Source organism: Phaethon aethereus, assembly GCF_964289735.1.
Source record: "Phaethon aethereus genome assembly, chromosome: 2".
NCBI lineage: Eukaryota > Metazoa > Chordata > Aves > Phaethontiformes > Phaethontidae > Phaethon > Phaethon aethereus.
In genome coordinates, this window is record NC_138582.1 from 208410 (window position 1) to 223351 (window position 14942).

The 14942-nt window shown below is 60.7% G+C and overlaps 1 protein-coding gene across 1 annotated transcript in view; it reads right to left on the bottom strand.

Annotated features, from left to right (window-relative positions):
- MROH1 (maestro heat like repeat family member 1) overlaps nucleotides 1-14419 on the bottom strand; it is a gene marked incomplete at both ends in the record, with an annotated part of 45768 nt that extends 31349 nt beyond the window's left edge. Inside the window, 15 exons of the mRNA XM_082015046.1 lie at nucleotides 2801-2920; nucleotides 3911-4018; nucleotides 4747-4799; nucleotides 5144-5285; nucleotides 5865-5905; nucleotides 6041-6185; nucleotides 7250-7360; nucleotides 8377-8496; nucleotides 9174-9247; nucleotides 9589-9702; nucleotides 11050-11128; nucleotides 12360-12452; nucleotides 13482-13622; nucleotides 14163-14314; nucleotides 14410-14419. Coding sequence (XP_081871172.1) covers nucleotides 2801-2920; nucleotides 3911-4018; nucleotides 4747-4799; nucleotides 5144-5285; nucleotides 5865-5905; nucleotides 6041-6185; nucleotides 7250-7360; nucleotides 8377-8496; nucleotides 9174-9247; nucleotides 9589-9702; nucleotides 11050-11128; nucleotides 12360-12452; nucleotides 13482-13622; nucleotides 14163-14314; nucleotides 14410-14419 — 1503 coding nt within the window. The remainder of the gene's footprint in view (nucleotides 1-2800; nucleotides 2921-3910; nucleotides 4019-4746; nucleotides 4800-5143; nucleotides 5286-5864; nucleotides 5906-6040; nucleotides 6186-7249; nucleotides 7361-8376; nucleotides 8497-9173; nucleotides 9248-9588; nucleotides 9703-11049; nucleotides 11129-12359; nucleotides 12453-13481; nucleotides 13623-14162; nucleotides 14315-14409) is intronic.
- Between the last annotated feature and the right edge of the window lie 523 nt (nucleotides 14420-14942).

Below are 14942 nucleotides of genomic sequence, written 5' to 3' on the forward strand. Positions count from 1 at the left end.
CCTCTCCCAGGGCAGGGAAGTGCCTCCAGGGGATACAGGCACAATAAGGCCGTCCTTGTCTGGGTGACAGGCTGGGACAGAGCTCCAGCAGAGCCGTGGGGACAGGACAGACACGGCACGCTCTCCAGCGGGCAGATGTCAGCCGCTCTGCGGGAGACGGCAGCCTGGTCGAGCGCTCCGGCTGGAAGTGAGAGCAAAGCAGGCTTAGCAGGTCCTGCCTTTCTGCTCTACCTCCAGGAGGACTAGCAAGCTGGGCTGAAACTCCATAAACAGTTTATTCAAGGGCAGCCCTTGACAGAGTTGCATAAGCTGGAGCAAAGCCAGGCACCGTTAGCTTGTGTTTGCACTGCACTTAAAGGCAGCTGCAGGCGAGGGGAGCGCGCGGCAGCGCAGCAGAGCAGCACAGCGCGGCAGCGCCGGCCGAGCAGGGCATCCCGCTCGGCCGAGTTTAAAGGAGAGCTGGGGGGAGTGCGAAGCTGGAGCACGAATCTGGCCGGGATGGGCAGGAAGAGCTCAAGCCCAACCTCAGCTCCAGGGTAGCGAGGGAGGGTCTGAGCTGGCAGTGAAGAACATGCTGCAAACCATCCGCAGGCAGATGACTTTTTAGCAGGGCCTGTAGCGACAGGACAAGGGGTCATAGTTTTAAACTGAAAGAGGGGAGATTTAGACTAGACCTAAGGAAGACGTTTTCAACAGTGAGGGTGGTGAACCCCTGGCCCAGGCTGCCCAGAGAGGTGGTGGATGCCCCGTCCCTGGGAACACCCCAGGTCAGGCTGGACGGGGCTCTGAGCACCCTGCTCTGGTTGGGGACGTCCTTGCCCATGGTGGGGGTCGGACTGGGTCAGCTTGGAATTTTCCCTTCCAGCACAAAGCATTCAATGTTTCTATGATGAGCACGTGCGCTGGAGGTTACCCAGGGAAGGGGGAGCAGCATCCCCAGCTGCTCCAGCGATGGCAGCAGCAGGGCTGTGATGTTATGGTGGGTGCGAGGCTCGGCGGAGCGCAGCACAGGAAGACAGAGATGTCACCAGATCATCCTGGCACAGCCAAGAACTGCTGGAGCCTAGAGAAACGTGTCACCACCTGGAAATGCTCTGGAGAGCAGGGGGGGGCACTGCCACAGCCCCCAGGGTGACACCAGCTCGGTGGGCTCCAGCCTAGAGGAGCGGGAAGAGCTAGGTCCCCTCCCCGCCACAGGGACGTGGCAACCCTGGAGGGTCCGAGGGAGAAAGACCTCACACCAGAGCCACGAGTTCACGCTGCAGCATGGAAGATGGGAACATTTCATCATTTCAGCCACGCTAATTTAACAGTTGGCTGTCAAAGCAGGGCACCGAGCCCATTTGACCCCACGGCAAGCCAGGGCAGGCAGCCAAAGCTAGAAAAAACTGTTTTTTCCCTGTGGCTCTGGCTTAACTCTCCAAACCTGTGGGGCTACGCGAGCCACAGCCCAAGCATGGAGGAGGAGCCAAAAAGCCCCTTCTGGCAGGACGCAGACGCTCGCTGGGCTGTCACACAAGCAGAGCCAGGCAGGCTGCCGGGGACAGGACAGCGCTGACAGCTCTGCACACGAGATGGCACCTGGCAGTAACAGAGCCCGAGCAGCTCCAAACACATCCCGGGCTGTCACAGCACCCCCATCCCCGAAACCTGCACCAAAGGATCTGTGGGTCCGTTCATGAAGTTCAACAAGGCCAAGGGCAGGGTCCTGCACCGGGGTCGGGGCAACCCCCGGGATCAGCACAGGCTGGGGATGAAGGGATGGGGGGCAGCCCCATGGAGAAGGACTCGGGGGTCCTGGTGGGTGAAAAGCTGGACACGAGCCAGCAACGTGCACTCGCAGCCCAGAAGCCACCCGTGCCCTGGGCTGCCCCCAAAGCCGCGTGGCCAGCGGGGCGAGGGAGGGGATTCTGCCCCTCTGTCCCGCTCTGGGGAGACCCCCCTGCAGTGCCGCGTCCGGCTCTGGAGCCCTCGGCACAGGAGAGACACGGACCTGCTGGAGCGGGGCCAGAGGAGGCCCCAGCAACGCTCCGAGGGCTGGAACAGCTCTGCTGGGAGGACAGGCTGGGAGAGCTGGGGGGGCTCAGCCTGGAGCAGAGGAGGCTCCGGGGAGACCTTCCTGCAGTTGCCAGGGCTGAGAGGGGCTGGGGAGAAAGGTGGGGATGGGGCTTTTAGCTGGGCCTGTAGCGACAGGACAAGGGGTAACGGTTTTGAACTGAAAGAGGGGAGGTTTAGACTAGATCTAAGGAAGAAACTGTTGACAACGAGGGTGGTGAACCCCTGGCCCAGACTGCCCAGAGAGGTGGTGGATGCCCCATCCCTGGGAGCATCCCAGGTCAGGCTGGACGGGGCTCTGAGCACCCTGCTCTGGTTGGGGATGTCCCTGCTCATGGTGGGGGTTGGACTGGGTGAGCTTGAAAGGTCCCTTCCAGCCCAAACCATTCAACAAGTCAATTCTACGACTCCCCTGAGGAAGCAGAGCTGCCAGCATGCTCAGGGCTGGCAAACAGCACCCTGTCCCCGTCCGGGGCCACGCGCCACCGGAGACAGCGTCCCAAGGCACGCCCTGCCTCTCGCCCAGCTTCGGAGCCCCCTTGCCGTTGGGTTGCTGCAGGTGGGCTCTCTTCACTTTTCTGGGCTCATTCACCCAGACGCTGCAACCTACCCTACAAGCCACTCTCCAGGAGGTACAAGCCCAGGCCAGGCATGGTGGGACCAGAAAAGAAAGGTCAGCATGGTAGGACTGCTCTCCTGGTCCACCAGGATAACCCTTGGGATGTTTGGCACAACCCCTCCTCACCTCCCTTTCTGCCTCCTCGTGGTATCTGGCTGTTTCCAGGAGCTCCTGGAGCTGCTTCTGCACGAGGTCTTTGCTGGCGCACGCCCCAAGCGTCGTTCCAATGCATTTATACAGGAAGTTCTGGAAGAGCAAGGGGAACGTTACCACCCCGTGAAACCCTGCCGAGCCCCCAGAGGCAGACGGAGCTTGGTCACGCACGGATCGCTCCTCGCGGCACGCTGGAGGCTCGAGCCCTAAAGCAAAGGTGCAGGTCAGAGCCCAGCCGTAAGCAGCTGGGACGCTCGGAGCACCGGGGTGCACTGGGACAGAGTGGCGTTCGGCCCGAGGAAGAGCCTCCCCACCAAGGCGTGCTCTGCTAAGCCTGACCAGCAGCTCAGCGTCAGACTACGCCGTTAACCCCGGAAGGGCACTGAACCAACTGCACCCACCGGCGCCAGGAACACTCATAACAAAACCCTTGTTCCTGCCCAGAGAGAAACCAAGTCACCGTGACAGAGGGAGCACAAATACAGATTTTTTCACAGATGCCTCCACAGCCCCCGGTGACCAGCCAAGCCGGGCTCAACTCCGACTGCTCCTACACCCCTGCAGAAGCACCAAGTCCTTCGGCGTGCACACGGGAGACCTCTTCCCTCCCGACCCACAACAGCAAGACCTCCCTTGTCCTCTGCCTCGCCAGCCTGGAGGTTAGCACTCGCAGCACACCCCTGCGCCGGCACAGTCGGAAACAGGGTCATTCGGTTCCTTCTCTTCTGCCTCAGAGAGCTCTGGCTCAGCTCGCTTCTCACCCAGCTTAATTACAGACCCGTTCACAGCAGATGTAACGCAAGCTGCGGAGATCACGAGTTGGGTCTCACCGGCACAGGCAGAGCAACACAGCCTGGCCAGGACCTCTCGAGCCAGCGATTTGGCTCTGGACTGATCAGTCGTTCGTTTTCAAGCCCATCCAGCCACCTCACTAACCTTCTTCTTCCCTCCTAATGCCCCTTTCCCAGCACCAAGCTGTTGATAGAACGATCAAGGGCTGGACGGGCCCTGCCCCTGCTAACACACTGCGGCAGCACGGGCGCTGCCAGCCCCTCGATGCCCCCCGCTCCCCCACACGATCACCTTCTCCAGCAGGAAGCCGTTGTAGCTGTTCAGCTGCCTGCACATCTCCGTGACAAAATGGCAAATCCACGTGTTGTCAGAAACGGCCGCCAGCGTCTCCTGGAGGAACTGCGGGAGGAAGAGCCGTCAGCCGCGGGCGTCCTAACAAACCTGCTCCTGGCTAAGCGAGGAGTCTTGGCCCGGAGAGGCGAGAGCAGTGCAACGAATAAAACACGGGGGGTTGGCGTCGGACATACCCGGAGCCCTGCCCCCAGCGAGGGAGCATGCACCCCTGGGACCTCCACGGGAGGCTGCCTGGCCCTTCGGAGGGCAACCTGCCCGCCCCAGCACGGATCCTGCCAGCACACGGCCGTTCCCCCCACTCCAGAAACGTGCCCTCTTCCTCAGGGCCAGGTTTCTTCCAAGATAAACTGCACCCAAATAACACCGCCATCATCAGAGGAGCGGGATGAGCCCTGCCCAGTTTTAATTGCTTCTCCATGCCCTATTTTAAGGCTCTCCAATTAAGCGGAGAGACACTCCCGGGACTGCCATCTCTGACCCACCAGCAAGCCTGAAAGTTCGCTTTTATCTTTCCCTGCTGGAACCGCAAGTCACTCTCTGCGCTGACCTGCATCTCCGCTTCTGAAGCGAGAAGACTCGGCAGCATGACGACGGGTGACCACCTCTGCCACCGCGGTCGGGGTGGGCAAAGGCAAATGCCTGCCTCTGCAGAGCCAGCCCGTGCCGCTCTCCTGCGCGCGAAGCCCTGGCGAGCCCAGCCGAGGGCAGCTCTGGAGCTGGTTGCCGCTTGCCCTCCCACTGCCCCGCTGCCTCCCCAGCACAGGGATCCTTACCAGCAGCAGCTTCTCTTCCCACTCCTTCTGGGACAGGGACTTCTCCGTGTTCTCTAGGAGAAAGCACATTTGTTTCACTGGTTTCTCATCCTGGCTGTACCTCACGCAGCGGGGGCAGACCGCTCTTCAAATGCGGTGCGTGCTTGACACAGCAGCGGGGCTAACCGCTTGAGACACAAGGGCACTCCCGGTAGGAATTAGTGGCGCCAGGGTGATTAAAGTCCTTATTAAAATCGGAAACGGCACTTCTTCAGAGACCTCCAGTGTACTGAGGGTCATCAGGCATGTGGGCAGTACCCCACCCCATTCTTAGACACCCCCGAGTGTCTGGGCACACGCAGTCCAGTTTGGAGAAGGTGATTCCAGCAGTTCCTCAGGAGCAGAAGCCCCTTCCTACCTTCTATGTGCTCCACCAGGAGAGGGACCTTCTTGCTCCAAAGCTGGTCCAGCGCGGGGTGGATACTGCAATGCAATACGTTCAGCAGACGCAGGGCAGCCATCCCCCGGCAGTCTCCTACGTACGGCTGTGAAGATACAACCTGAAAGTTTGGGGACAGAACAAAGGCTGTCAGTGCAGAGAAAGGCGTTTCCAGGTTGTGAGTCAGAAAACATGAAACAATAAACACGGGAATGAAGTACTGGGAGGCGACTGATCTCTACGCCTCAACAAAGCTACAGCTTCCTCCTTTTGCTCCAGCTGTTGACAGAGAAATATTGTCAGCAGAGAACATCCCTCCATACCCCGGATTCATCCCCGGGCAGAGGGGAGCAAACCCCAGCCTCCCTAGCGCCAAGGTTTTCCGAGCCCTGTAAGAACAGCCGGGGATCCGCACGGCAGCGCGCCCCGCTTACGCGGCTCTGGGTATCTAAGAGGGAGCCTGCGCTTCCACCGCCTACGCGGAGATGCTGCTGCGTGCGGAGGGGATGGGGGTGCACAGCGGTTCTGGATACGGGCACCTCTGCCGGGAGCAGCAAGGTGACGGGGGACACTCGCCCTGCCCGTTTGCTGGCTCGGCGCAGGCTTCTCTTAGTCCAGCTGGGACAGGATGGGAAGGGATGCTTTCTCGGGGTGTGCCGGTAACTGGAGAAAGGGAGAGCTCTGCCTCCAGGCCACTTACCAGCAGCCTCGTCGTTAGAGCATAGGGCGAAGGCAGGTTCGCTACAAACAGAAAGGAAAAAAGCATGAGGCAGCATCTCCCACCGAGCGCCCACGAAGCAGGCCGGCGACTGCCCGTCTCGCAGACGGGTGCCAGGCTCGAGCACCCCAGCGCCTGCGGGGGAGGCCAGCACTCACCGTTCAGGTCGTAACGGATAAGGGACGCGTTTTCTCCCTCTTCTTGCTTCTTCATGGCCAAATACATGAGGCTCTTGCAGAGCGGGGTCAGGGCGTTGGTGAACTGTATTGGGGTCACAAACTCCAGGAGGAACGGCCACAGAACCTGCCGGGAGAACGGAAGCAAGACACTCGTCCTGCCTGCCGGTACGGGACAGCCGGCAAGAGCCCGGCTGCGGGATGGAGACCCTGCATCGGAGCACGGAACCGAGAGGGAGAGGAGGTGGAGATGCCCGGTTAAAGGCCTTCTGTTGACGGGGAAAATCCCCGAGTCCCCTTAGCCAGTGCTATTGCTCAGGAAGGGAGAGGTCTCCACTGCCCGAGCTGCGCTCCGGCAGCACCAGACCTCCAGCCCCAGGGTGTTCCCTTTCATAGAATCACTGAATGGTTTGGGTGGGAAGGGAAAATCCAAAGCTCATCTAGTCCAACCCCCATCATGAGCAGGGACATCCCCAACCAGAGCAGGGTGCTCAGAGCCCCGTCCAGCCTGACCTGGGATGTCTCCAGGGACGGGGCATCCACCACCTCTCTGGGCAGCCTGGGACGGGGGTTCACCACCCTCGTTGTCAAAAACGTCTTCCTTGGATCTAGTCTAAATCTCCCCTCTTTCAGTTTAAAACCATCACCCCTTGTCCTATCGCTACAGGCCCTGCTGAAACGTCTGTCCCCACCTTTCTTATAGGTCCCCTTTAAGTACTGGGAGGCTGCAGGAAGGTCTCCCCGGAGCCTTCTCTGCTCCAGGCTGAGCCCCCCCAGCTCTCCCAGCCTGTCCTCCCAGCAGAGCTGTTCCAGCCCTCGGAGCGTCGCTGGGGCCTCCTCTGGCCCCGCTCCAGCAGGTCCGTGTCTCTCCTGTGCTGAGGGCTCCAGCACCACTGCCTTGCTGCAGCCTTAGAGATGCCTGCGGGAAGGGGTGGGAGTCCCTGGGTCGTCGGGGAGGAGGAGCTTCCCAAAACAAACCTCAGCCCTGCACTTGGAGGGGAGGGGATGGTGGCAACAGCCCCTACGAGGGTTGGGAGCGGTCACAATCCATCTGGCCCGGCAGACGAGGTGTCCTGCATGCCACACGGGTGGCACGGGCTGTGCCGAGGGCAGTGTGGGACCCCCGGTGCACGGACGGTGGCTCTGGGGCCAACACCAACCGCCCCAGAGGTGACGACTGTGCAGACTCACATTGTTCATCCTGTCAACAGTCGTGCTAAGGAGAAAGAGCGTATTGACGCTGATGCTCTGGACGCTGTCACTAGTGAGGTCATCGACATCCAGTGGCTGCTTTTTGGGTTGCTGGAAGAGAGGGAAAGCGCAGGTCAGCACAGGTGCTGCGGCAGGGCCGGCAGCCGCAGGCAGGTGGGAGCAGCTCTGGGTGAATCCTTCAGCAAACATGTTTCCCAAGCCGTCGAGACGGCACGCCCGGCAAACGGCACGCCAGAAGGAAGGAGCAGAACCCAAAAGTCTCCTGGCCCATCTCCAGCACATACTCCAGCTTTACCCACGGAGTTCAGGTGCTGCAGAGCTCCCGCAGCCCAAACCATCACCCCTGCTCCACTTCGAGGGGGAAAGGGATGAGCCCCAGGGTGCTTTTAGTTGTGCCCACGTCTCTGCAGCCCAGCTAGACAAGCAGGACTGGAGGCAGCCAGCCTCCCACCCACCCGAGAGGGCACCAGCCTGACCCCGCCTGGCTACATGGCAGGGCACGGAGCTGGTGGGAGGTGGAGGTCCTGCCAGCGCAGCCCCCAAGTCCTGGATGACGTCCTTCGGACGGAGGGACAGCGGACCCAATGGCATCTTTCCCGCTCTCAAGGTTTGCCCCCACTCCTCCTTGCTCCAGAGGCTGGAACCACAACACGGCATCGAGGGAAAGATGGGGAGGAAGCTGCAGTGCTGCTGCACGAGGGCTGGGGCAGTGGGGATGGCAAGGGGGACATCCTGAGGGTCTGCGGTGGGGAGCCTGCACACAGGCACAACTGTGAGGGTATAGTCGGTTCGGACACTTTGGTCCTAGAGCAAGGGCTGCCCTGGGGAGGGCTCAGGGTCAAGGCTGCAAGTGAAGAGAAGCAATCCAGGCAGGCTTCTGCCAGCCACACTGCTCCGCTGAGGGGAGCGGCAGCCCGAGGCTGGATGGGAGAGCTCTGCAGGATGCGCTGCGCATCCAGAGACCCGGGTGCTGGGCTACCTCCACCACGGGTCTGCCTAAATTGGTGCCGCAGGGAGCCAGAGGCACACACCGCTACTGACAGGGACTCGCCCAGTCCTGGCGGGTACCTTTCTTTAGGAGTTTTACCCCGCCTGGATGTGCTTACCGCATCCGAGGGAAGGGCGCACTGGCGGACTAGGAACTCCATCATGGCCTCCCCGCCGGGCTGCTCCAGGTAGCCGTGGTGAGCCATGGCGCTGATCACCTGCACCACGGCCCGTTTCACCTGCACGGGCAGAGCAGCGGCACCAGCATTGGGACGGGGCGGAGGGGGGGAAGCTGCGAGCCAGGTGGGGGTTCTGCCTCCTGCAGGGTCTGCCTCACGGCGGCCCTTCCCCGCCTCCTCCTCCTCAGCAGCGGGGAACGTTATTAGGGGTCCTACACAGCCCTTCAACTGGGTTTGGGCTCTGCCAGCAGCAGCCAGGCACCGCAGGGGACAGCGGGGTCAGCCAGAGGGGACGGGACAGAAGCCCACCGCCGCACGCGGTTACGTCTGGCAAAACAAAGTTTGTGTTTCGCAAGCGGGACGCGCCCTGCGAACACACGAGAGCCGAGTCACCAGCAGCCCGGTGCTCCTGGCAGGGCCGCGCGTTTTCTTTACATGCGGCACCCCAGGCAGGGCCACGCTTCACGGCGGCGAGACTCCCTGCTAGGAAGGGCCGCCTGCACTCAGACGTGCTCTTTGCACAGGGCACAGACAGAAAACGAGCCCCCGTGGGCTCCCCTGTTGCTGGGAGGGTGTCTTCTGGGCATGTTGGCGACTGCCAAAACCCCAACCAGGAGAGAGGTGAGCAACAGGAGGCGGCGGAGGGCAGCCGGGCTGGCAGAGGCACGGTTGTGCAGGGCCCCAGAAATAACCCCCCACCCCTGAAGTACCTCTGGAAGAGCAGAAGCTCAGCTTACTTTATTGTTGCTGTCTTGCAGGGGAAGTTTCATAGATGAAAGAATGAAGGGCTTTTTAATCTCCATTTGAGAGGCTGAAAAAAAGCAGACAGACTGTGAAGCTCGGTGATGCTCTTGAGCTGCCAAGGACAGCGCTGCTGATCCCAAACATCCCCCTTCCCCGACCGTGAGGGCTTTGTCCCTCACCCCCTTCCCGGCTGGCCGGGCCACCAGACTGGCTTCCTTCTCGCCTGACCCTGCAGCCAAGGGTGGGCTTGTCTCTTCATCCAGGTCCCAGCAGGGGAACGAGGGGACTCATGGAAAGGGACCCATCGGAGAAAGGAGAAAGCCTGGTCTGGAGACCCTCCACACCTTCCGGCTTCAGGACCCCAACAGGGACCGTGGCCAGCCATGGGGCAGCCGCCCCGGTACTCACGGGCACTGTTGATGATCTGCCTCATGATGAGGAGCGTCCCCACGCGGGTCCTCTCGTTGCTGCTCTCCAGCTTCGGGAGGAGGAAGGCCAGCACGCGATCAGGGAAGGAACAGGCTGCAGGAGCCAAACAAACCATCACGGACGCGCATCGCCCCGGGGACGGCACACAGATTTGGGATGCGGGCACCGCATCCCCTATGTGGGGACGTCCCGCCCCACGTATCCCCACATGTGACGGGGGGCTGCGTGCCTGCCACGCGCAGCAAGGCTTTGCCTGCTGCATCAAACCGTGTTGGGAAAGCACCGCTCCTCCTCTCCGGGCCAGGCAGCTCCCCGGGGAAGCAGCCTGCTGCCATGCCAGCCCACGAGCCAGGCTAACTGGCCCATCCTCCTCCTCACATCCAGACCCGAGCTTTTCTCCAGCACTTTCAGCACTTTTCCTGCGCTCTCTTGGGAGCTGAAGGAGTTTAAATTATACCTTCCAACAAGTGCTGCCCCCTCTGTCAAAACATTTTGATTGTTAAAAATAAAACCAGCCTATGGATGCTGAAATTGGAGCAACACTCGGGGGCATTCGGGAGGCATGGGCTGCTCCGAGGCCGGGTAGCCTGAAGATTGCTCAGGCAAAGGCAGCTCGGCTGCAGTTTGCCTTCACGAGCGCTAGCAGGAAAGGGACGTCACCCAGCCGTGACTCAGCAGCAGCTTGTCACACCACTGCTCTTTTCCTGGCGATTGCACACGCTTCTGTCTGTGCCACAGCCGTTTGGCGAGGGGAGCCCAAATCAGGGGAGGCAGCCCTGTTACCATCATCTGGCTCAGTCTGGCCACAGGGCACCCCACTGCGCTCTGAACGTTTGCAGTAGCCCCAAATAACAACTGTGTTAGCCGCACACGAGACACGGCAACGAGGAGCTCAGATGAGCAGGGTATCCCCGAAGTCAATCATTGCCTGCTGCCCCCGGCCCGCAGGCACGGCATGCTGCAGAACCTGGCCCCAGATGTCTCAGTGGGCTGGTACAGCCCAAAAGGCCCTGAGGAAACCTTCGAAGCTGAGCCAGGCGCCTTCAGGAAGGTCCCTGGAAGGGGACGATCAGGCCTGAGCCAGCAGGGAGCTCCAGGGGGAGTGGAGCTGGCCCCATACTCTTCCTCAAAGAGCAAGAGATGCTCTCCCTGGACGGCCCCTCTTAGGGACATGCAAAGCTACTGCCTTCTGCAAGCCTGAGGCCGTGGGCTAGAGCCAGGACAGCAACCACCACCCCTCCCTCCCTCCCACCTCCCCACCTGGCTAAGAAACGCCCACGACATCCCCCAAGCGCAGCTGAGAGCAGGGGAACAAATCCCTCCGTTCCGTGGATAGGACCAGGAAACACTGGGAAGAACACCAGCCACAGCGCAACGCACCCACCACCTCTCCAAGGGGTTTGACCTGCTTTGGGACAGCAGCGCCACATCGTCCCTTACCCAGGACGGTGAAGCATCGAAGAACCTCCGTGTGATTTTTAACAGTCAGGGGGACAGACGGATCTGCAGGAGCACAAATCTGTTGGAGAAACAGCTGCGGTCAGGGACATTACCCGGGACGGGCGCCAGCAGGCTGCAGACCCAGCCCGGAGCAGCAGGGTGCTTGGCACAGGCGTGGTGCCGAGATTTGGGACGAAGCCCTGGGCTGGTGGCAGTGGCAGCACCCCACGACACGGGCGCCCAGAGCGGTGCTTGCTGGCCGAGCAGAGCTCTGCCTGTGCTCACAGCACGTTAAGTCATCGCAGGGAGCCCGCTTGGGAACGAGGTGGCCACTCGGGAGCCGTGGGCTCCACCGTCGTTTAAACGTGCCCCACCACCCAGCCAGGACTGCTGGCCACCTCCTCCAGTATCTGCGACAGATGCATCAGCCCTTCCAGGTGCTATTAAAACAACTCAGGCTCTTACTTCAATTTACGTTGCAGCAAGGACAACGTGCATCTGCTTACTCTGGTCAGCCAACAAGATACTTTGGTCTGCAACTGAGCCAGAGCCAGCCACATCCCGCAGCCCCAGAACCGCCCCTCCGCAGCCGCGAGCAGCTTCTGTCTGTCTGAGCCCATCAGCAAGAAGCATTTCCTACAAATGGCACCTTTATTGCGTGGGGTTGTTATGCGTCACTTCGCTAAAGTGCGCAGTTTAAAGGACAGCCTCTCTGCTGGACGCTTCCATGACTCAGAGTCAACTAACTATTTAAAAAAAAAAAAAAAGTGTTCAGACCTGTTTTCAGCCCCAGGAGCATGATTTTAAGAATTTAGCGATACAACAGACCTTGCACCCCTGCAGCTGAAGAGCAGCTGAGAAGGAGTCTGGGCTCGGCAGCCGGAGAAGGGCTCCTGCACGCTGCTGCACGGTCACTGCTCCGTGGCGAGTCAATGCCCTCGCTTATTCTCAAAGAGCAAACTAAAAGGTCCATTGATTTCGAGGCATTTGTTTTCAATCTGCTGCATAACAGTGCAGCCAGAGCTGCTCTCACTTCAGACAACTTGACTGTGCATGTGACTCCTCAATATATCATGTACCAGAGCCCGAGAGCTGGCAACAGCACTGGTGAGCAGCAGAGAAGCCGAGAGCCTCAGAGAGGCACAACCAGGGCACAGAAAAGCCGAGCAGTCTGCACGCCCCGACCTCAGGCTGATCCAGGGAAGCCTCCAGCCCTGCAGACCACGCCAAGCTCCGGCATCACACCTCACACAAGCCCACCCTCCCCCCAGCACCCTCCTGAGGGCGGCTGCTCCCTGCTCAGCCCTTACCTGGGGGTGCAGGGTGCCCAGGAGAGAGTCCAGCTGCACGTCGAGGCTGCGGCTGCCGATGTTGACAGAAGCTTCCAGGATCTGGCAGAGGCTCTGCTCGGGAAGAGACCAGATTGCAGTTAGCATCGGGAAAAGACTCGGACTCCGGAGCAGGACAGAGGATCGGGACCCCCGTGCTATGCCAGCCCCAGGGGAGGGACTGCAGGCCAAGAGCAGGGATCATGAACACACTACAGCAGCAGCGAGCGGCATAACCCATCTTCCATGGAAGGACACAGCTCGGGCGTTCCCGAGAGCTGCCTCTTCCCCCGATGCTGTGGCAGGAGGCCACAAGAGAGGCAAGCTGGCCACTGCGAGCCATGGGTCTGTTTTTAGCAGGGCCTGTAGCAATAGGACAAGGGGGTAACGGTTTTAGACTAAAAGAGGGGAGATTTCAACTAGACATAAGGAAGAAATTTTTCACACTGAGGGTGGTGAACCCCCGGCCCAGGCTGCCCAGAGAGGTGGTGGATGCCCCGTCCCTGGAGACATCCCAGGTCAGGCTGGACGGGGCTCTGAGCACCCTGCTCTGGTTGGGGCGTCCCTGCCCATGGTGGGGGTTGGACTGGGTGAGCTTTGAAGGTCCCTTCCCACCCAAACCGTTGGATGGCTCTGGCTGGCTGCGCAGCGAGAACCAGGCACACAGCTGAGTGCCGGGAGATGGCAGCAGAGACGGGCTGCAGCCGACTCCATCCTCCCAGATCACTGGGCACAACCACCTCGGGCTTGGGCTCAGCAGCAAGAGGGACCATGACGCAGGGAGAGGGAATCTCGCCTGGAAAAGGCATTTGCAGCCCCGTCCGGCTGGGCAGAGGCATGGTGTGAGCTGTGTGACCGTCAGTAAGGAAAGGACTAAGATCGCTTTGCTGCTGCCGCTTTCCCATGCAACCACACGCTGCTCTCCGGGACAAGCAGGTCCTCCTGCATCCCTCCTGCACTCAGGGATGGCTGTCGGCACCGCCGAACCACAGCCCAACCCATGGCTGCGGGGAGAGGTACGCTACCCACCCTACGCCCCAGCGAGGCACCCAGTCAATAGGGCTGGGGACAGGCCCTTGACCAGTGACACTCCGAGCTGCTTACCTTGGATATGTAGAAGGCCTCTGTGTGCTTCTTGTAGAGGGCAAGGATGCCTGGAATCAGCTTAGGGAGCTGCTCCTCCAGCTTTTCACTGGGCATCAGGTAACTCATAGGTCCCATAGCCTCCACCACGGCCAGTCTCAGCTGCAGGGAGAGATGGCGCGTTAACAGCGTGGCCAAACCCCGGACAGACAAGCCTGCCGCAGCATCGCTCCACTGCTACGGAGCTGCTCGCCCGCTGCCCGCGGGAGCCTCTGCGCAGGGGCAGGGACAGCATTTCGCTGGCTTTGCCCGTCTAAGTGCAAGGGGTGCTCAGCAGAGCAGGGGGACGCCCGAAGACGTCACCTGTGCCTGCAGAGGACCATGGCCAGCCATCTCCCAGCTGTGGCATAGGCCCAGGCTGTCCCCCAAAGGGCTGCAGAAGCACCCCATGCTCTGCTTTCCAGCAACGGGGAGCAAGCGACCCGTTCTGCACGTATGGGACACGAGGACGGAGGGAACTGAGCAGAGCTGCAGGGCACAAGGAGAAAAGGACCCAGCCCTAAATCCGAGCCGGGGGCTTGCTCTTTTGGGGGCCTCATCCTTACAAAAGGGCACAGCTGAGATGCTGCGAGGCCAACGTCAGCCTAACAGCCCCCCGACTCCGCACTGAGGGAGGTCCTGCCGTGCCTCCCGTCCCCCCACCTTGGCTTCCCGGTGCTGCAGCCAGCTGTTGAAGAGCACTTCGTATGCACTGAAGATCTCGTTTGAGAAGGTGTCCTTCCTGACCGTGGGGTCCGGGGCCTTATCCAAGTTTGCCAAGTACTCCTGGATGCTCTCACTGAAGTGCTGCAAGGCTAGGAGACGGATCGCGTAGTTAGATTTTCCACAGGTACAAGACAGTGTTTGTTTTAGCCCCTCCAGAAAGCAGATGGTTGACGTGCTGTTTTACGGGGCAGCATCTCGCGGGATAGCAGATGCACCAGGACCCTCCCTGGAAGGCTGAGAGACTTCCAGAGAGGTGCCCTGGCTACGAGGGACCCTGGCAGGCAGCCGCGTCAGAGATACACGCGTTATTTCTACGCGTTCATCAGCAGCTAGGGCGGCCAAGAATTACAGCCTCGCCCACAGACGAGCCAGCGCGCCGCACCTCAGCCAGTTCGCCTGGTCCCTGGGCCAGCAAGCGCTGCATGCGAGCACATTATCCTTCCTCCTGCGAACCGGAGCAGTGACGAGAGCGCGTCTGCGTAAAGGTTCATGTCCCGGCTGAGACGTGAGGCTCAGCTAGAGACCGCTGACTGCGGGGGTTACCCATCTTCCATCTCCCCTCCAAGGAAGCCTTTGCCACGGCTTTACGGGGTTCCCCAAGGCTTACAGAGCTCCTGAGGCAGCCGAGGGATCCCCTAACACCAGGAGCAGGTCTCAGCTTGCAGCTCCCAAGGGCTGCAACCACCCCCCCAGCCTTACTTTGGGAGTTATCCAACA